Source organism: Heptranchias perlo, chromosome 1 (genome assembly GCF_035084215.1).
Source record: "Heptranchias perlo isolate sHepPer1 chromosome 1, sHepPer1.hap1, whole genome shotgun sequence".
Classification (NCBI taxonomy): domain Eukaryota; kingdom Metazoa; phylum Chordata; class Chondrichthyes; order Hexanchiformes; family Hexanchidae; genus Heptranchias; species Heptranchias perlo.
In genome coordinates this window covers 47,475,050-47,496,457 of record NC_090325.1, presented here as the reverse complement: position 1 = coordinate 47,496,457, position 21,408 = coordinate 47,475,050, and the positions used below count along the sequence as shown (strand labels likewise).

Genomic DNA, 21,408 nt, shown 5'->3' with positions numbered 1-21,408 from the left:
CTATTGTCCAGTGGTCAGGTATCGTCCTTTAGTAAGGTCATGATGAAATGAAATGGTACCACTGAGTTTCAGATCAACAGGTAAAGAGTGAAAGAAGGATTGAAACCTTTCATGCTAAAGGCTAAAGTATATTCATTACATAAGGCATATTGTGCAGGCTGGAGTGCATCACCAGAAACTGCAGTGTACAAAACCTGCACCAACATTCCAATTTGCATTACTCTACAGGGTACATTCAGCACTCCGAGCATTGACCCATGCTTGAAGGGAACGTGTGTAAGAGACAGAGCTACAACACTGTAGCCTTGATTCTCCGACGTGCGCTCTGTTCGACTGTGAAACGTCACTCAATTTACCGATGCATATTAAAAAGGTAGCGTACACAGTGGGGGGCAGTTTTATTCTGTTTTTGGCAAGCTTCCTTTTAATAAAGTGAAAGTGCCATAATTAGTTCCTTAATTAAAAAGCATTATTATAGACTATGTAGTTTTTGATGATACTAGTAAACATTTCTGATAAAAAATGCAAATGGTGGTTAAAATAGCTTGAACATTATGGCTATAGTACACATTCCAACAGTTTCCATGCTGAAATACGGAACATGGAGCTGTTTAAAGGAGCTGTGTGTAATAAAGGAAACAATTTCGATCCTTCCTGAACAATCTGCATTAAAACAATTGGGATTGACTACTGGGTTTGTGTAGAGTTGGGCAGGATGCACAAGTGGCAGGCTTTGCTCTTGCCCAATTTGGAAGGGGGCTGGACCCGCTAAAGCTTATGGAGTTGGTCTAATCATAATAAAAGGTGAAAAGATGCCATCTCATATTGAGTGTGGTGCTGGGAGTTCACTGGAGGGAGTGAGGGAAGTCACCTGTCATCAGCCTTTAAGGAGCCACTGACAAGAGTTGGTGGGAGAATGTAAAGGGATGTGAATACTTACAGGGAAGTTGCCACATAAAGGGGCAGACACCTTGTTAAAAAGGCTATAAATATTGTGAATGCATATTTCAGTTTTTCCAAAGGGCAAAAGAAATCACAAAATCCAATGTTTGACACGATAAATATGGAGGCAGGAAATAGAGTTTGTGCTGATTGATGCATCAGCCATCTAAAGGCAATGTATTGGCTGATAGGGCAGATAGAGCCTATGTTAGACTGGAAGGCGATGCATTTGAAATCAGTTTTTCAAAAATCTGGAAATAAAAAGCTGGTATCAGTAAAAAAATGATCATGAAGTTGTCGGATTGTCGTAAAAAGTCAACTGGTTCACCAGTGTCCTTTAGAGATGGAGGTCTGCCAACCTTACCCAGTCTGGTCTTTATGTGACTCCAGTCCCACACCAACATAGTTAACACTTAACTTCCCTCTGAACAGGCCTAACAAGCCATTCAGTTGTATCCTAGGAATTGGATAAAATGCCAGCTTTGCCAGTGATGCCCACAACCCGAGAATGAATAATAATTTAGTACTGTTACAGCCTCCTCAGTTCCTTCTACAAGTCCAGGTATGTCTGCCTCTGCCTGTATACTCAGTTAAAAGGTAATGGCAGATGGGCAAAATCTTGCTCTGGTTCACTCTCAACTGTGTGGTATCTCTCTGTTCCTTCCCTTCCAGAAAATATAAATGTAGCAGAACTTCCATGGAGAAAACCATTGTACTTATTTGTAAGACCAAGTCAAAAGATCACAATATCAGAACTCATGGCACAAAACCATTTTATCTACTGAATTGCCAAAAAAAGGTTAGCAAAAAAGAGTCTTATGTAGCCTCCTTTAAAGCAATGAATTATATTTACTATCTGTCCTTTAAATTACTTCTGCATCCAATACAGCACTTGTACCAAAGTGTACCAAAGCAATCATGGATGCCTGTTTCAGGTAGTTACTACTTGTGCCCATCAATCTACTAGAAATGTGAGTTATGTGCATTATATGTAGAAATCTGGCATAACCAAATGGAAAATTTATGCATGGAGGTCTGGTCTAACCAATTGGAAAATATATTTTATTTATAGCAATTCTTTGAAAAAAAACTTTGGTTTTATTGAACTGTTCTTTCCCTAATATTATCAGCACCACCATTTTGGAATCATGACTTCAAACAGTAAACCTATGCCATCAAAGCATTATAGTATCATACTGCTTTTTCTAAAAAAAAATGAAAACAAGTATGGTTTAGACAGTTGTTTAAAAAGAAGCCTTGCTACAGTAAAAGCATTCAGTAAAAAAAACCTTGTCTAGGCTGCTTTTATAACCTGTATCTCCTTCAACACATTTGGTGATAGGTTCTGAGTAAGTGGGTCAGAGGTTTGTCATCTTTTTATATTTAAAAGCAACTACCTAAACCATATTTGTTTTCCCTTTTTTTATATCACAGACCTTCCCTTTTGTTCTTGCCTTCCCTCCCCTTCTTTCCCTGCACCTTCCCCTCTTTCCCTGGCTCTGTACTTGCTTAAAAGCTGTTAAATCATTACTTCTTCCAGTTCTGACGAAAGGTCTTCGACCTGAAACGTTAACTCTGTTTCTTTCTCCACTGATGCTGCCTGACCTGTTGAGTATTTTCAGCATTTTCTGTTTTTATTTCAGATTTCCAGCATCCGCAGTATTTTGCTTTTGATTTTTTATGTTCATACCTATTCTGATACTGCGCCATGATGTCATGATGGTAAAAGACAAAAAAATTCACTACCTAGTTGGCTGAACAACGGACAATGAAGAGTGTTAATGAGCCAGTGGTTGTGATGAAGGAGGGCTTTGTAATACAGCAGCAGATGATGGACAAAGGGTTGAACTATGGTCCTGCATGGAAGATCAATGTACACTCTTCTAACTGGAATAACTCTTCCTACCACTTTCAAATTCAAATAGCATTCTTACAATTCAACATCCTATTGGGAATAGTGCCTACCGGCCAGCCAATTACAATATCTAAAATGGATAATCTATCTACTAATGTACTGCAGTACAACTGTCTCATCATGACATCCCTAGTCATTACAGTTTAGAGTTTAACCCTCGCCCACTATGAAAAGCTTTGAGTGACCAATGCACTGTACCACTAGGGCACTGACACGGTTGCCTGTTACATAACTTTTTATCTTCATTTATTATTAATTATGTATAAAAAAATGAATCCTTTGACCCAAGTAATAAAGGCTGCATTGTAATCAATTGGCTTGGATGATGTCATAAACGAGATTAAATGATGGCCTTTTACTCTCTTCCTACTACTCATAATTTTTTTTAATATATAATGGTTTCAGTAAAATGGGAACTGTATTAATGACAGTTAAAAGTAGCACTGAAATACACTGAGTAAAGACTGAGAAGTTATAGTGATATCATCATTATGAGTTAATGATCCACAGGATGCTAAGCCATAGAGAATTACTGCTGGCATCAAATCAGTTCTCAAAACTATAACATATATAACCTTACTTCGCTCTCCATCACTATTTTATCAATACAACTATGGTTAATGTTTCCTTCAAACTTTCCTTTATTGCTCCATCTAAACTCTATACAAGCTATACTTCACACTCTGCCTGCTCCCTACATTCTTACTGCATTGCTATTAAGATTCAATGGGCTAGAAATTGGGCCATGTAGCGCTGTTGTTTCGGCGCTACGCAGCCTCCCAGACATCCAAAATGGCGTCTTGGCTGTGCACGCACGTTTCCAGCGTGACATGCGGCGGATGCCATCTTGGTATAGGTAGTAGTGCATGCGCAAATACTGAACACCGGCAGCATGTAAAGCAAGACGAAAATGGATACAGTGTGCAATGCTGATTAAAGTGATAGACACCATTTTGGCACTTGACGCTCAACTCAACGCACAGTCTTAACCACGACCATCTGAACATGTCTTAGAGTGCTTGGAGAACCCCCCACCGGCGCTATTTAAAGGGACCATGCAGGATTTACAGGTTAGTTGCTGGATTACTGCTTCTGGGTGCCGATACATTTGTAACTATTTTTGGAGGTCTCCTATACTTGAATACTAGGACACAGGGACGTAGGCTAACATTTAGAGCCAGGACATGCAGAAGTGAAGTTAGGAAACGCTGCTACACACAAAGGGTGGGAGAAGTTTGGAACCCTCTTCTGCAAACGGCAGCTGATGCTAGCTCAGTTGTGATTTCTAAATCTGAGATAGATAGATTTCTGTGAACCAAGGGTATTAAGGGATATGGAGCTAAGGCAGGTATATGGAGTTAGGTCACAGGTCTGCCTTGATCTCCTTAAATGGTGGAACAGGCTCGAGGGGCTAACTGCCACTACCACTTGCTGCTTCCTGATATGCGCCACCTTCTCCTGCAAGAAAGCAGGACGTGTGTCTGGGTGATGTGCCTGTCATGGTTGAATAGCTGCCAGTGTATGTGGCCTGTGAGTTGTGGGTGGGCGGATTGCAACAGTGGCAATGTGTAAGGATGAAAGGAAGCATCTGATTGGAAGAGTTGAGTACTGATGGAAAGGGTTTGTTGGTGGGTGGGTGATGGGGGTGTAGTGTGTGGACCAGTGGATGCGGCTAGCGGTGCAGTTGGTAGGAGAAGCCACTTGACAGTTGACCTCACTCACCTTGACCATTTGTGTCAAGGTATTGAACTTTGTCCTGCACTGAATCCATGTTCATGGTGCCGTGCGCCTGGCATTGACTTCGTCCCCTACTGCCTCCCACTTAGAAAGGTTATAGCACAGAAGGAGGCCATTCGGCCCATCGAGTCTGCGCCAGCTCTATGTATGAGCTGGTCCCACTGCCCCGCCCTATCCCTCAACCCTTCCTTTTGGGCATATGTCTGGTGGGCCTCAGAGAACCTTGGTGCATGTAGGTGGAAGACTCGTCCACTGTTCCCCAATAACGATTTGGGCCAATATTTGAATCGGATGCAGAGCCCTCCCCCTCCCTTCACTATGGACATTCCAATTGCCCTGCACCCTCACCAGCCAATGGGATTTTGGGACCTGACCCCACTATCTTATTGAAGATAAAACCTATATATATATAATTACATTTATTTTATATTTGAACATTTTAATTGAATCCAATCTGTTTACTGAGATTCCCTGGAATGAGTAAAGTCATATGACAAGAATAACAATGACTAGAATTATTGATGTAAGCAACACGTGATAAACAGAGAATTTTACTGTGATTATGAAGCTAGACCAAAATTGTAATTGAATCAGCTGACAGGAAAATACGCCTTACTGAAAAATAATACACTAGTTTACTAGTACTCCAGTATATCATAAAAAATATTCTGTTGCCAAGAAGCACAGTTTTTAGCGTTACTGAGACCATAGTATATGTCACATATTAGCTTTAAGATATGTAAAATTCTTAGTACCTAGTTATTCAAAGGAGACATTTTGAAAGCTTTTAGTCAATTGATATAGTAAGTAAAATATTAATCCGGGTGCATACTGGGAATCAGGAAATCAGATTGGAAAAACACTTTGTGGGAGAGGGCTAAAACTGCAGCCTCCTCCTTCTTGGACTCTTTCGTTAAGCAGCATCATACAAACATGCCTATATACAATCTAGCCAAATTGAAATTAGGCAATACAAATGAAAGATGAAACCTGAAGATAATTTGACAAAGCAATACACACATAGGTTGTTATTGAGATTCAATCACAATTTAAAGATTTAAATTCCGTGGTTTTAATTCTTTTTCATTTTAGCTTGTAGAGCAAATTCTCAGCTCTATAGAACATGCAGACACTATAAAATGATTCAAAGCAGTCAAGGCATGAGCCTCTGATGAAGTCATTGTGCCACGTCATACCACAAGATAACATATCCACTAACACTGATTGCTATCCTGAAACATTTGAAGGCATTTGCTTCAACAAACCCAGTTTTGGTTACTAAATGTACATGAATGCCTTAAACACTTTTATTTTTAACATAACTCCTTCAATGTCTTTACAGAGAGCTGCTGTGAGGGGCATATTCCAAGTTAACTTAATGAATTCTTTGGAAAATTTAACTTAAGAACAGTGATATGCTTTAGGATTAGCAGGTATGCGGCCTTTGTAAAAAAGGTGGTAACGTGAAACTAGATAAACATTTTTTTATCCCCCTGTTTGAATTTCTCTCTGTGTTATTCTTCTCATTTTTAGTAATCCATTTACCAAACTCCTAAATCTATCCAAATATACAGAGATCAGTAGTTAAGTTAATTGACTTTTCCACACACGAAACTGACCTGAAATTGACAAATTAGATCATTGGGAAAAGGATACTGCAGCTTTAAATGGAAAATCAGGGCTACCATAGAACTGAAGCCCCACATCCTTACAGAAAAGAAATTGCAATGGCCCTCAACCCAGCACTTGTTTTGATACATCCTCGCCTCAGAAACAGAGCAATAATCAACAAATTATATTCAGCACCAGAACTTGGAGCAAAAAAGACAACTACCTCCTCTGCTCTCACTGTCCGCAGGCTTCACCTGGATCGGTCTGTTCATCTGTGAATTCAAAGAAGAAGCAAAGGTCATTTCTAGTCATTCGACTTAAGATTAGAGATATTAAAGCCATACTACTCAGAAAGCATTAAACAGCGTGAAGTTATGTTAAAGAGACAAAGAATTTACTATACTTTTTACAGCTTGGAATTATGACTGCAGCAGAATTTCTATAACAAAATCAAAAGTATAACAAATTGACATTAAGAAAGTGTTTATTCTAAGAATAGGTACACATGGGTCATGGGATACAATTTATATTTTACGAGTAGGCTAATCTAATAACTCAGGAGCAAAAGAAAAGCTGCAAGTGAATTATGGTCAGCACCAAGTGTGGAACATCATTTGTACATCCCACATCATATATTGCATTTGAATTACAAATTAGATTATTAAAATGAAAATAAATGTTAGATGCAATTCTAATTTTGAATTGAATTGTTATAATACACAGGATGCAGAATTCTCCCCCACATTATTATCCATTCTCAATTGTGCAGTCACCTTAATGAATCTGTTAAAAAAAGGTCACGGTGATGACATCATCCTGTATAGTACAATATAGATGGAATGTTCCGGGCTTTTGTGTCAGTGCGGCACATTGGAGGATGTAAGTTTACAGCTACGACTCCACACATGCTGTGGGAAGATTTTCTTTGTTCACTATTTGTAGTGAATTCACAAACAGCAATCAAGGGAAATCTTCGACCATGGGGAGAGCTCTTGATCTTGGCTGTGCTGAGGCGGAAAGGCACAGAACAGAAGCCAAATGCTTTCCCCACAGAGAGGGATGAAAGATCCAAGCAAAAGTCACCGCAGGCTGCTCACCAAAGCCATCCAACAACCGCACATGCCTAGAAGCAGGTTTCCCTGACCCCTCCATTAGCCAGGGATGTAGAAAGAAGGGAAGAAAATTATACTTAAAAAAAGTTCCACACTTTTTATGCATTTCTCTTAATCTGGTTTAGAAGACTGCCATTTCCATGTACATAAATAAATATTGGCACCTATAAGAGTACTTATAATAACATTTAAACACTAGATTTGCAGCAATTAATACATTTTAGATCTCCAGTACATTAATGGAGTGCCCGACATGCAGCATATTATTGGTAATTATTATTGAAGTTCTACCAGCAACAACTTCAACTATGCAAGAGAGAAGCATTTTTGCCTTTGTCAGGCCCACTATCTTTGCATTTCATCAGAGGTGGGAGCTGTGTCTGCATTTTCCTGCCAGAAAGACAGAAATGGTGGTCTCACAATTAACCTTATATTTATACTTGCCCTAAAAGGAAAAGAAATGCTGACAACATCAGTCACTTGAGGGCATCCTAATAATTTTTCCTTTTATTTAATAAGTAACTGAAAACCCATCTGTCGATATTGAATGCACTGGTTTTGCAGAAAGTCTGAAAATAGATTTTAATTTCTTTTCAGTTAAAATTGTGTAACATAGTGCCACTGTGCCATTTTAATTAGGAAGTCCCAACTTCAAACAGGATCACTGAGACAAGCGGTGCTGGTATGCAAGACTCCCAAGTTGGTAACATTCACTGATTTGTTGGTTTTACAGAAAACTGCACTGTCCCTGTAAAGGCTAACCCAAATTCTACCCTTTCAACACAATGCAGTGTTGAGAATTATGCATGGCCCCAGACTAATCGGACATTGTTTGAAAACAATAATTCCCCAAACTGTGAGTTTCTGATTTTGGCATTGTCATATTGCAGAAATGCCAGAAAGAGGTCAGACACTTCCCCACAAAACTGAGGTAAAATCAGAAGCAATGTCACGAATCTTCCACAGCAGCACTGGCAGGTGCTGGGAAGAAATCATCTGTCTACCCTTTTGGCCAGGGCAATGAAGAGAGGAACAAAAGACTGATAATAAAGACATATTTGTTTTAAAAAAAATTAAAAACTGAAACAAAATTATGCAGGATAGCTGCTTTAAATGAATACAAATTAAAAGATCAAAATTATTTAATATCTGCACTTACTTTTCATTGCCGTGACCTCAATACTTTAAAATGTGAATTGCTATTCAATTAATATTTTTCTATTATTTATGTGTGTTACACATTCACAGCACAAATTACATATGTGTCATGTTCTGAATCTTGTTCTGCACTGATGATGAAAGAAGTGCTTTTTTATTACTTCAACCATTAGGTTACCATGGTGATGTGATTTTTCAATGTGGTTTGGTATATTTCAGCGTTACGAGTAAGAAGTTGAGTGAAAAAAATCTGAAAGTACAGAGCCTTCTGAAGATGTTATCCTTTCACAAGGGTTGCAGTACCACTGTGATTACACTGGAGGAGAGATTTTCCCAGGGCAGGTGCACTGGATCGACTGAGTGCTGTTGGAAAATCGGGAAGAAAAATTGGACAGGTTCCTGTACTCTGACTTGCCTGGTTTTCCAATATACGCGGTGTCCAGTGCACCTGGGCACAGATCCAGGAAAGTCTCTCATTCGGAGTCTCAAACATACCTGTATTAGTAGTGACATTCAGTGGTAGGCTGTCAGGGGAATGCATGCTTTTTTTTTAAGGAAGGTATTTTATTATGCTTTCCTCTCTTTAGGCATGAACCATTTGCCAGCTGAGAGAGCAGATGATTGACTTGTTCCTAGGCCTCTGTCAATGTTACTGCGTAACTGGCTACCTGGCAGTGCAAGAGTATGGCCGGGGGCGACTCTCACTATGATTTTCCCTCCTAACATATGGGGAAGTGCCCAAGCTCTATTCAGCAGCACAAAGAAATTGTGGGAGTGAAGCTGCCATCCTATTGCACAGCACATTGGAGCTTAACAACATTTATTGAGCTGATAAAGCCTCAAGAGTAACTGCTTCTTTAAGCTGAAAAAGATGATCTCCGCCAAAAATACAAAATTCTAATGTTTACGCAATCATGATATAAAACAAAGAGGCGCTCACATCAAAATGACAGGCTTGGCCACTGCTACTGCAGCTGTTTTGTACCATGTGAATAAGTACAAGAATGATGATGTATAATTACCTTTATAAAACTGATAGGCACGTTGATTATTTCACTCGCTGATAATTATGTTGTGAGACAGATTCGGTTAAGTAATGAATTCTAATTGTAGTCTGGAACAATCATTGAAATGACATACTTTAACTCTTCAAGGTGCTGGTGGGAACCATCCTGTAGGTGATATCGAAGCTGCCCATTCTCCAACGGCTTTACTTGGCCGATGTTCAGAATCCCATTTTCCATTGGGAGCCACATGGACAGTTAGGTTTACTGCCTGTCTGGGCATATTATTTTAATCAGGGGCGAGTCAGCAGAAATTACTGCCCGCTGCTGATTTTGCCATTTAAAAAATGGTGCAGTGGTAAGCAACACTAAAACAGCCCTGATTACAGCACTGTCAGTAAAATAAAAAGTTTCAAACATTCTCTTCTGCAAAGTGACTGGACTCATGTTCAGGATTAAATAAAATTGTATCTTCCTCTTCTCTGAAACAGTCATCATTTAAGGTGTAAACATGACTGAATACTGCAGTTACACATTTACATATCAGAGCAGCTCATTTACCACTGTTAGTGGAATCATCTTCACGGTGTTGAGATCAACATTCATCGCACTATCTCCTATCTAACTCATTCTTCCCTAGGACCTAAGACTGTGGAACTCCTTACCCTCCTCATTCTTCATAAAGTCTGTGGTTTTTTGAAAGCCAAATCTGGTGTTAATTAAATTGCCTCATCTTCACTTTTACTCTTAATCGTTGATGGTGTCCTACACCATAGACTTGGCCCATCACCTTAGTTTCTCAATTTAAAAAACATCACAGTGGTGAAGATTGTTTCCCGGATTCAGGTCAAATTTTCCCATTTACTTTAACGGAGCAACCTGTTTTAAGAAGTTATATCGAGAAAAATGTTTCAATTTAAAGAAAATTATATTGCTCAATTAGTACTGCACTTCAAACTGAATGCACAAATTTTAAATGCTCTTTTAGGTTTTAACCAAACTTGTCCACTCTGGATCTGGTGCTGGCCTTCCCCGATGGTTCATCGAGTTTATCCAGTGAGTATCTGAACCACACAGATGAGAAATGTCCCAGATTTAGCCACCAATCAGTGCTACGTTAGCTGACCTTGGCCCTGAATATGGCAGCAGGGGAACTATATTTGGCTTCAGTGCCTCTGCGTTAGGGACTGGAGGGGAATATTGGTCAGGGTTCTTAACTGCCATCCAGCCACCCATTCTGAAAGTCCGTGTGTGTGGACATCAGGTAAAGGCAGGATCAGGCTGGGATGTGATTGCCCCTCCCCTTTTGCATTCACTGTCAAGGCTTACATGCGAATAATAGCTATTTGGGGAAGGCGCTCGAGGGTTTTCCAGCTTTTGTGGAATCATACATCCAACTCTTTAGGAGCAAAGAGGGAGGCAGAAATTTAGTAAGAAAAAGAAAAAAAACATTCTAGGTGGAACCCTTTGTGAGATCAATGTACCATGTTCTGACACGGGATCCTACCCACAATGTTAAACCATCCCTTTCAGATGCTAACTGCCCTGCTGTGCGTTTCTAGCAATTTTAATTTTTATTTCATCATTCATGATTTTTCTTTTCATCAGTACTTTCCCTGGTCCTAAGTGAAGCTCTCTTTTTGTCAGAAGAAGAACTTAAAGATGAACCGCTCTTGGTGAGAATGACTGTTGGTTCCCATGAGTTTTTAAAAAAAATAATGGAGCTTTACTGTATTTACCCACATCCAAGATCTGGCCATCTGGGAGTTCAATTACTTAACGTAGAGTCAGTGGGGAACACAAATTTCAAGGATTACAATTAATTGTGAAAAAGAAATGATGGAATAATAAGATGCTTATCTAAAGGTGGATTTTTAGCACAGATAATTAGCTACTTTACCCTGGCCTAATCCCTATTCGAGGCTGTGCTACATAAATGAGTATGTGTGAACCATTTTGAAATCAGCTCATGTAGGCCAGTGTAAAGAGTGAGACTGTAGTTTTTAACGATTTGGAATTCTATATTATTTCAATTCTTTGGTTCAGGGAATCTGAATGGTCATAGTAGTTCATATTGTAACAGGAGAATGCACAACCAAAAAAGGGTTTCAATTGGTGTCAAATACAATTTGTGGCTGTGATTCCATTGCATTCAAAGAGTCTTTTCAGTACATTAAACTATTGGCTAATATACTGTATATGAGGCTGCTCGGTCATCTCATTTCATACAATAGTGTTCAAATGATCTAATCTTAGATCTATTAAAAGTAATAGGAAACGTAACGCATTTCATAGTTTCAACTTTAATAACTGAATATACTTTCAATGTTCAGTGCCCAATATTTAACTCTCTGGTGCATATATCAAAACCTTTGGTGGTTTTGATATAAACTTTTAGTGGTTTTGATATATGTGCCTATTGTCATTTAACATAGTAAAACGCTATCCCCAATGTTTCTGCTTTCAATTTACATTGTACTCTGAGGAAGCTGAGAATTAGCATTCAAGTTGCCCTGATTGTTCAGTGGATACACATGCTAAGGGGTGTGACACTAGGCCATACAGACCATGGAGGTTGGAACCTCGATCCCTGGTCTATATGGTCTCAGCTTAGTGACAATAGGACTGCTAGTATTAGCATTAGCGTTTCAAGTTTGGGGATGGGGGCAATCAGCCATAGTTCTCAATCCTAGGGTTGCTATTGAGTAACTCATGCTGTTAATTACATGTGTGCGGATGATGGGCGGTAGCATAATCAGACATGGCTGTGATGCCCCCATGGTCAAATACTCCACTGATATTCATTACCAGGCTCACAACTGAAGAATGGTTACTTCAGCAAAGTGCTGGAGAGGTCTGACTGCTTGTGGAATTGCAGCATGGCATGAGTCAGCCCCTTCAAGAGAGAAATAAGTGGAAACAGCCAAATTCCATCAGTGTAGCCTAGGGTTAAGGTGCAGTGTTAGGCCAGTGTAGAGGTGATCTTTATTCTACGTCTAATCCATGCTATACAATGTTCTATACTATATTTGAGTGATTGGCACTGATTCTGTGAAGAAAAGATGAAAATGTGTTCTATTTTGCAGCACTGGCACCCTTATGCGATGAGCACAAAACATTTAACCCACTCCATCCAAAAAAATCAATCAAGTGTGTAACAATACAGCTACATTTCTTATTTTAGTGAGTAAAGGGTTAAGCAGCGTGAAGGAGCCAGCAACTTGAATACACCATCACCAAGGATACTGTTTTCAAGTTGTTCACTGGCAACAAAAGGAGGGAGTGCTGCTTGAGGGGATTGTTTTGTTGAATTCCAATTTGCAATCACGTGGCAAGTCTTCTTTGGTTTCTTTCACATTTTCCTGATCAAACGTATCTAGAAATAACGCCTTCAGGAGACATGAGACCCCTGTGTCACATATAAGCAAGCAGATTTGTACATGTGCAGGCAAAACACGTGCACCTCATAGTGAGCTGTGTATGTTGCAAAAGGAAAGATCAGGAGGTAAGCTTTCCTGCACAGTCTAAGGTTATAGTTCTTAAAATACACTATGATTCTTTGGGGTTTGTGAGAATATAATTTCTTGTCAAAGTATACATGGATAGTGGTGTGCTCCAGGAATCGGTGTTGGGACCTCTTTTGTCTAAACATAAATGATTCGGACGTAGAAATAGACGGAATAATATCGAAAGTTGATTAAATTAGCAGGCAAGACAAACTGAGAGGAAAACTCCAAGGGAACATGGATAGGTTGGGGATATCTAGCAAATCCAGTTCATTATAGATAGAAAAAATACATATAGATAGATCTGGAAATAGTACATTTTAGGAAAATGAGCAAATAAAAAGGAATATGCCCTCAATAATGATATTTGGAATCGAATAAAGAGAGATCTGGGGCTACAAATACTTAGATCTCTAAAATGGATTGCATGTGAAAAAGCCATAAAATGAACAAATGGGATTCTGGGTTTTGCATTGAATATGCTTGGATAATACCAGGGATGGGAGCATATATTTCTGAGAGACTTAAAAAAAAACTAGTATTGACTGGAGCAGACAGTTAAGTGAAGAATTTAATAGAAATATTCAAAACAATAAAAGAGTTTGGGAGGCCGAATAGTGAAAGATTATTTCCACTGGTTGGGAATCAATAACAAAAGGGTGTAACCTCAGATTAGTATAAGGAATATAAAGGGGAAGGTCAAAAGAATTTCTATCATACAAAAGTTTATCAGAATATGGAATAAATTAGCACAAGTGACTCGTGAAACTAAGTCAATCACAACATTTAACAGGGAATTAGATAACCATGTAAAAAAGAAAGAATATTAAAGGTTGGGGGGAAAGCAAAGAGAGGGATTGGAGGAGATGGTTTAGGTTGGGAGGTAGTCACATGGGCTCATTCTGTGCTGAAACTTATGTGATTATAATTTTACAAGTGTCAAAATAAAAGGAGTAGACTATACACTCAAAGGCTAAGACAGTGGGGCATTGATTCTGTTATAAAGCTGAGTTCTTTGAGTTTAGATGATCCAATGCAGTATTTTATGAGTTTAGAAAGTGGTGGCACTGGTGTTTGCTTTATTCCCCATAACTACTTAAAGCTTATGCTGAAGAAGGGGCATGAGAGACTGTGCTTCACGCTTTGATCAGCACTCTGTCCCTTATTCCAGCATAAGTACATCAGAATGCTCATTATAAACATATTGAATGCAATGCAGCTCAAAGCTATTGCCAAAGCACTCACTTGTCTCCAACCACATTAATCAATATGATTGGGCTAAACAAAACATTCACTGAAATGTGGAATAAACAATGGAAAAAAGTAACATGTGCAAAAAACATCACCTTGGGCATAAGTTGGGCAAATGAACTCCTTACTTCGGGAGATCACAAATCAGGTTAATTTTGCACATCCTTTTATTACAATATAATTTATATTGTTACCATGGTGCTAGGGCTAAAACAAACTGACAATTTAATAAATGGTTGATATCCTTCATGATCGATAGTGACCCAAGCTCATCTGACATCAATAAATTTACTTCCAAGAAACAAAATATTCAACTGGGAATATGTTGCTGGTTTGAAGGCCATTCATGTGGCAGATAAAGTGAAGAATATCAATCGCACAACACAAACACAATGTTCTATGGTGACTTGAGTCACTGAATGTGAAAATACTCAATTTGTCAAAAGGTACAAATGACACAGTCAGGAGAAATAGGTGATAAAGACAGCTGGATTGGTCTTTGCATGCTTATTGTATTTGATAATCCACTAAAGTACAGGAAGTCCAAAATCAAATGAAAGAACAAGCAGCAACACACCCTATGGTTCATGCAGGTTGCTCCTTCTCAACTGCAATGGACTTGATCGTACTTTGGGCTATGACATTTTCAAAGCTATAGGCTGAGTGAGGAAAGCTTTCCCTGGAATCAACTCGTAGGCCAGGTAAAGTACCTCTAGTTATAGTCATGCACAGCTCTTTTTCTGAGCTCTGTCAGTTGTTTATTTATTCATTTTTGTTAGATGAGATTTGTTAAGACAAGAAGGCTGGAAAAGTTTGAAGTGTGATAAGGCAGAAGGGGAAGATTGCTGATTCATTCTCAGCTAACAAGCCTCTTCCAGTCTGGCTCTCATCTGTATGGCAGATGTGTTCCTGCTGTTATTAAATACTCTCACATCAGTGTGTTACAAATTTTTCAACTAAAGCTCTCTTCCCAAGAGTCAAGTGAAGGTGTCTGGTACCCTAATACAATGTTAATCCTTGAAATGCTGGAATTTTTTCACTGGATCTCTAATAAAATGGTAGCATGAATAGAAGAATGGCTAACGGAAAGATAGCTGAAAATAGATGTTCCTCGCTAATGGTCTGCCCCAGCAATTTGTGTGTGACGTCTTTTGTTCTTCATAAACATAAATTATTTGGAAAAGGGCATTGAGGGACTAGTATCAAAACTTTCTGACAAAAATTAAATTGGGGCAAACTATGCCTAAGAATGTAGGAAACTAAAGGAATACATAGAGAGGTTAGGGGAAAGAGCAGGTATGTGACAAATGCAGTTCAACAAAGATTGATGAAAAGTGGTATATTTTGGGAAAAAGAATAAAGGAAATATACTAAATGGCAAAATATTCATTGGGGTGGAGGAGCAGAGAGATCTGTACTACAATTACATAGATCTCTAAAGGCAGCATTGCAGGTGGAAAAGGCCATAGAACAGCATATGAGATTTTGAATATTATACATGGGGCATTAAAGACAATAGTAAGGAGGTGATGTTGAATGTGTACAAGAATTTTGTTAGGCCACAGGTGAAATACTGTCTGGTTGTGACATCTCTTCTTCTTCATATACATAAATGATTTGGGAATGGGCCTAGAGGGACTAATATCAACATTTTATGACAAAACTAAATTAGGGGCAAACTATGCCTAAGAATGCAGGAAACTAAAGGAATACATAGAGAGGTTAGGGGAATGAGCAGATATGTAGCAAATGCAGTTCAACAAAGATAGCTGAAAAGTGTATATTTTGGGAAAAAGAATAAAGAAAATATACTAATTAGCAAAATACTCAGTGGGGTGGAGGAGCAGAGCGATCCGTATTTGTTAGGCCACAGGTAGAGAACTGTGTGCAGTTTTGAGCACCCTATTCTAGATTGGAGCCATAGAAAAAAGGTTGAATGTGGATTCAGTGGGGTGCTACCATTGGGAGGATATAACTCTGATGAGAGACTTCAAAACCTATGGTTGCTTTCACTGGAGCCAATTAATGGAGGGATCTAAGGGAACTGTTCTAAATTATGAAAGAGGTTGAGAAATTGAATAATGAACGATTATTCCACTGTTTGAAAAATGTTTCCATTGGCCGAAATAGATTATTTCCACAGGGGCGTAACCTCACATTAGTTTTAGAAGTAGAAAGAGAAACGTTAAAAGTTTTCTTTCCATGAAAGTGTTCTTAGATATTGGAATATATGAGCACAAGTGAATAGTGAAGCTGGGTCAATCATATCATTTAAAAGGAAGTTTAGTAAAGACTTGTTGAAGAAAAAAAATGTACAGGTAAACAACAGGGAAGTGGGGCTAGAACAGATAACCTAGAAAATCCAGTGACGCTGTTGGAATCATAGACAAGTACAGCACAGAAGGAGGCCATTTGGCCCATCATGCCCATACTGGCTCTTTGAAAGAGCTATCCAATTAGTCCCACTCCCCTGCTCTTTCCCCATGGCCCTGTCATATTTTTCCCTTTAAGTATTTATCTAATTCCCTTTTGAAAGTTACTATTGAATCAGTTTCCACCACCCTTTCAGGCAGTGCATTCCATTTGTGCCATTGGAAGTGCAATGGGTGAAATTTCTGCCTGTTACTTTGGTCCCACCATAGCCCTGGCCCAAATCCTGTGGACGGTATCATTTACATATCGTAGTTGGCACCCACACCAGAAACAGCACCACAGGGGCACTTACTCTGTGGAACAGATGGAATATCTATGCAACATTCTGCCATTCTGAAGTGGGAGGCCAGAGGCCAGGTTGGCCGTAGATTTGTCTTCTTTTGCTCCCAGGATAGAAAATAGGAGCAGGAGTAGACCATTCAGCCCTTCGAGCCTGCTTCAAGTATTTATCGAATTCCCTTTTGAAAGTTACTCTTCAATCTGCTTCCACCACCCTTTCAGGCAGTGCATTCCAGATCATTACAACTCACTGCGTAAAAAAATGTTTCCTCATCTCGCCTCTGGCTCTTTTGCCGATCACCTTAAATCTGTGTCTGCTGGTAACTGACCCTACTGCCACTGGAAAGAGTTTCTCCTTATTTACTCTGTCAAAACCATTCATAATCTTGAACACCTCTATAAAATCGCCCCTTAACCTTCTCTGTTCTAAGGAGAACAACCCCATCTTCTCCAGCCCCTCCACATAACTGAAGTCTCTCAACCCTGGCCATTCTAGTAAATCTCTTCTACACCCTCTCTAAGGCCTTGACATCCTTCCTAAAGTGTGGTGCCTAGAATTGAACACAATACTCTAGCTGAGGTCTAACCAGTGTTTTATAAAGGTTTAGCATAACTTTCTTGCTTTTGTACTCTATGCCTCTATTAATAAAACCCAGGATCCCATATACTTTTTTAACAACCTTCTCAACTTGTCCTGCCACCTTCAAAGATTTGTGTATGTGACCCCCAGGTCTCTCTGTTCCTGCATCCCCTTTAAAATTGTACCATTTAGTTTATATTGCCTCTCCTCATTCTTCCTACCAAAATGCATCACTTTACACTTCTCTGCATTAAATTTCATCTGCCATGTGTCTGTCCATTTCACCAGTTTGTCTCTGTCCTCCTGAAGTCTGTTACTATCCTTCACATTGTTTATTCATTTCTGAGTTTCATTTCATCTGCAAACTTTGAAATTATACCCTCTATACCCAAGTCCAGGTCATTAATATATATCAAAAAGAGCAGTGGGCCTAATACTGGGGATCACTGCATACTTCCCTCCAGTCTGAAAAACAACCGTTCACCATTAGTCTCTGCTTTCTGTCCCTTAGCCAATTTTGTATCCACGCAACACTGTACCTTTAATCCCATACCTTTAATTTTGCTGACAAGTCTATTATGTGGTACTTTATCAAATGCCTATGAAAGTCGATACACACAACATCAACCTCATTAACCCTCTCCGTTACTTCGTCAAAGAACTCAATCAAGTTGGTCAAACATGATTTTCCTTTAACAAATCCATGCTGACTTTCATTTATTAGCCCATACTTTTCCAAGTGCCAATTAATTTTGTCCTGGATTATTGCCTCTAAAAGTTTCCCCACCACCGACATTAGGCTGACTGGCCTGTAATTGCCGGGTTTATCCCCCTCTCATTTTTTGAACAGGGGTGTAACATTTGCAATCCTCCAGTCCTCCGGCATCGTCCCCATAATCTAAGGAGGATTGGAACATTGTAGCCAGGGTCTCCGCAATTTCCACCCTTAATTCCCTCCGTAACCTCGGATGCATCCTATCTGGACTGGGTGACTTTTCTACTTTGAGTACTGCAAATCTTTTAAGTACCTCCTTTTTATTTTTATCCTATCCAATATCGCTACTACCTCCTCCTTTACTGCTACAATGGCAGCATCCTCTCCTCTAGTGAAGGCGGATGCAAAGTATCTAGTGGGATCTCTCTGCTAGCCTGGAAATCACCAGACATGCCACCTTGGCATTGGGATGGGGGGGGCTGGGCGGAGGAAGTGCCTGTCCTCTGATGGAATTTGCCAATGAAACTCAGCAGAGTTGAGTTCTGCCCCAATTTGTCGTCCCTTTGTTCCCAAAATGCCTGACACCTCTCCAACTTCTATGATTCTATGGTGAGAGGGGAGAGATACAAAAGGGTCCAGAGGGGAAATTTTTTCACTCAAAGGGTGGTGAGTGTCTGGAACGAGCTGCCAGAGGCAGTAGTAGAGGCGGGTACAATTTTGTCTTTTAAAAAGCATTTGGACAGTTACATGGGTAAGATGGGTATAGAGGGATATGGGCCAAGTGCAGGCAATTGGGACTAGCTTAGTGGTATAAACTGGGCGACATGGACATGTTGGGCCGAAGGGCCTGTTTCCATGTTGTAACTTCTAAGAAGTTAAAGTTTTAGGCTGATAGTTCCGATGTGAAGCTTGCAGTGTCACAGGCATGAAGGGCCTGTGACACCGCACACTGAAACATATTAACATTTTATGATCCTAAGTTAGCATCATTTTTTTGTTAAATACTTTCCTCCAGTTTTCTTCTCACCACTCCTGAAGGCACTGCTTCTGGCAGTATGGCTCCACATACACACAGTTCTCTGGTATTGAACTCAAGTTGCTATTTTTCATGCAGGAACCTGGATAGTGAGCGTAGTAAGCTATCAGGCAATGGAAGACATCATAGCTGAGCCTTAACCTGGCCCTTCACTGGATGTCCACATACACACACAGTTCCCAGTTTGAGGCACCGCATAGCAGTGAGAAGTAGGATACCTAATTGATCTTTTCCCTCGCTTGCCTGGACACTATGGCACTTTGTGACAGTCCCACCTCTGATTTTGCTGGCATCGGCGAACTCAGCAGCGACTGTGGATTAGACCTGGAACCTTCTGCTCCATACGGCTTAGTATCACACTAGGTAATATATTTACCCACTTAGCCATCAGGGGAGCTCTACATACCATTTTGATAAGACTATTAATCTTACATCTTTTGAGTATCATTGTTACATTAGAAAGTAAAGCCACATTGGGATTCAAAGTATATTATAGAAATTAAGATCTATGATTCTACTTTTTGAAATCAATGTAAAAGCAATATTTGAATCTAATCACACTCTGGATAGTTTTAGTGATATGAAGGTAAGCGATTAATAGAATTTGGCAGTGGTTTTCTTATTATGATGATGGCTTCAATTTTAATGCTATTTCTACAGAGACCTTAGAAGTTTTAACTCTTTGCCAAGTCTACCATTTTGATTGAAGCACTGGGGGAAAGGAATAATGTGACATCATTACATGCATTGAAGGTTGAGATAAGAGAGATAAAACAAAAAAAAATCTGTGAATGCTGGAAATCCAAAATAAAAACTAAAAATGCTAGAAATGTACAACTCGTTACTCTCAGAAAGAGAAAGACAGGTTAAAGATTGGAATTTTTTGCTGGATTTTCTGATGCCACATTCACTGGATGTTGGATGTGCTGGTCCAAATGTGGGCTGGTGTATTTAAATGAGGCAGTAATGATGCAGTGATGTCATGCATCCCATTTTCCATCATTTCCACCTCATTGATGCTGGATGTTAATAATGCCCATATAAAATGGGCATCCAGTATTCAGAGGCAATAAGTAAAAGGCGGGGGTGGATTTAAAGGGTCCAGTTGCTGTTAAAAAAGGATTCATTAAAAGCTTTTCTCTTAGCTATTCCAGGATCATCCTGGAATGCAAAGATAACCTCCTGTTTCTCTTCTCCACTAAAAAACCATCCACTTAAACCCTCTCCCCTGCCTTCCCCGCCCTCATCTCCAACAACAAGAGTGAGGAACTCATGGACTACTTTGTCACTAAGCTGGAGGCCATCCATTCAGCTGCCTCTGCTGCTTCTCTCTCTTCCCCTAGTCCACCAAGCCAAACTTCTTCTACCGTTCCCCCTGCCCTAGCCCTGAACTTGCATCTTTCTCCAGTTTCTTTCCTATCTCCCCTCATACTCAGTTCGAGGTCATCTTGACCATGAGACCCTATTCCCACCAAACTGCTGACCACCCAACTTCTCTTCCTGGCCCCCACGTTAGCTGATATTGTTAATGGTTCCCTCTCTGCAGGTATTGTCTTCCTCCCCTTTAAATCTGCCGTCATCACCTCCCTCCTCAAAAAAACCATTGACCCCTCTGTCCTGGCAAACTACCACGCCATCTCCAACCTATCTTTCCTCTCCAAAGTCCTTAAATGTGTTGTTGCCTCCCAAATCTGTGCCTATCTTTCCCGCAACTCCATGTTTGAATCCCTCCAATCAGGTCTCCGTCCCTGCCACAGTACCGAAATGGCCCTTTTCAAAGTCACAAATGGCGTCTTATGTGACTGTGACGATTGTAAACTATCCCTCCTCATCCTTCTCAACCTGTCTGCAGCCTTTGACATAGTTGACCACGTCATCCTCCTCCATCACCTCTCCGCTGTCGTCCAGCTGGTTGGGACTGCGCTCACCTGGTTCCATTCTTATCTATCCAGTCATAGCCAGAGAATCACCTGCAATGGCTTCTCCTCTTGCTCCCGCACCATTACCTCTGGAGTCCCCCAAGGATTAATCCTCCTATTTCTCACCTACATGCTGCCCCTCGGAGACATCATCCGAAAACACATCAGGTTCCATGTGTATGCTGACGACACCCAGCTCTACCTCACCAC

General features: G+C 39.9%; 1 protein-coding gene across 21 annotated transcripts in view; it reads right to left on the bottom strand.

Moving 5' to 3' along the window:
* The window catches only part of celf4 (CUGBP, Elav-like family member 4), an 890,875-nt gene that overhangs the window by 479,325 nt on the left and 390,142 nt on the right, over positions 1-21,408 (bottom strand). For 18 of the 21 annotated variants that reach the window (XM_067991773.1, XM_067992593.1, XM_067991859.1 and 15 more), the window contains exon 3: positions 6,429-6,477. In XM_067991773.1, coding sequence (XP_067847874.1) covers positions 6,429-6,477 — 49 coding nt within the window. Of the gene's footprint in view, positions 1-6,425; positions 6,478-21,408 lie in introns of all 21 variants that reach the window. The other 3 variants (XM_067992843.1, XM_067993248.1, XM_067992506.1) reach the window with 1 other exon arrangement.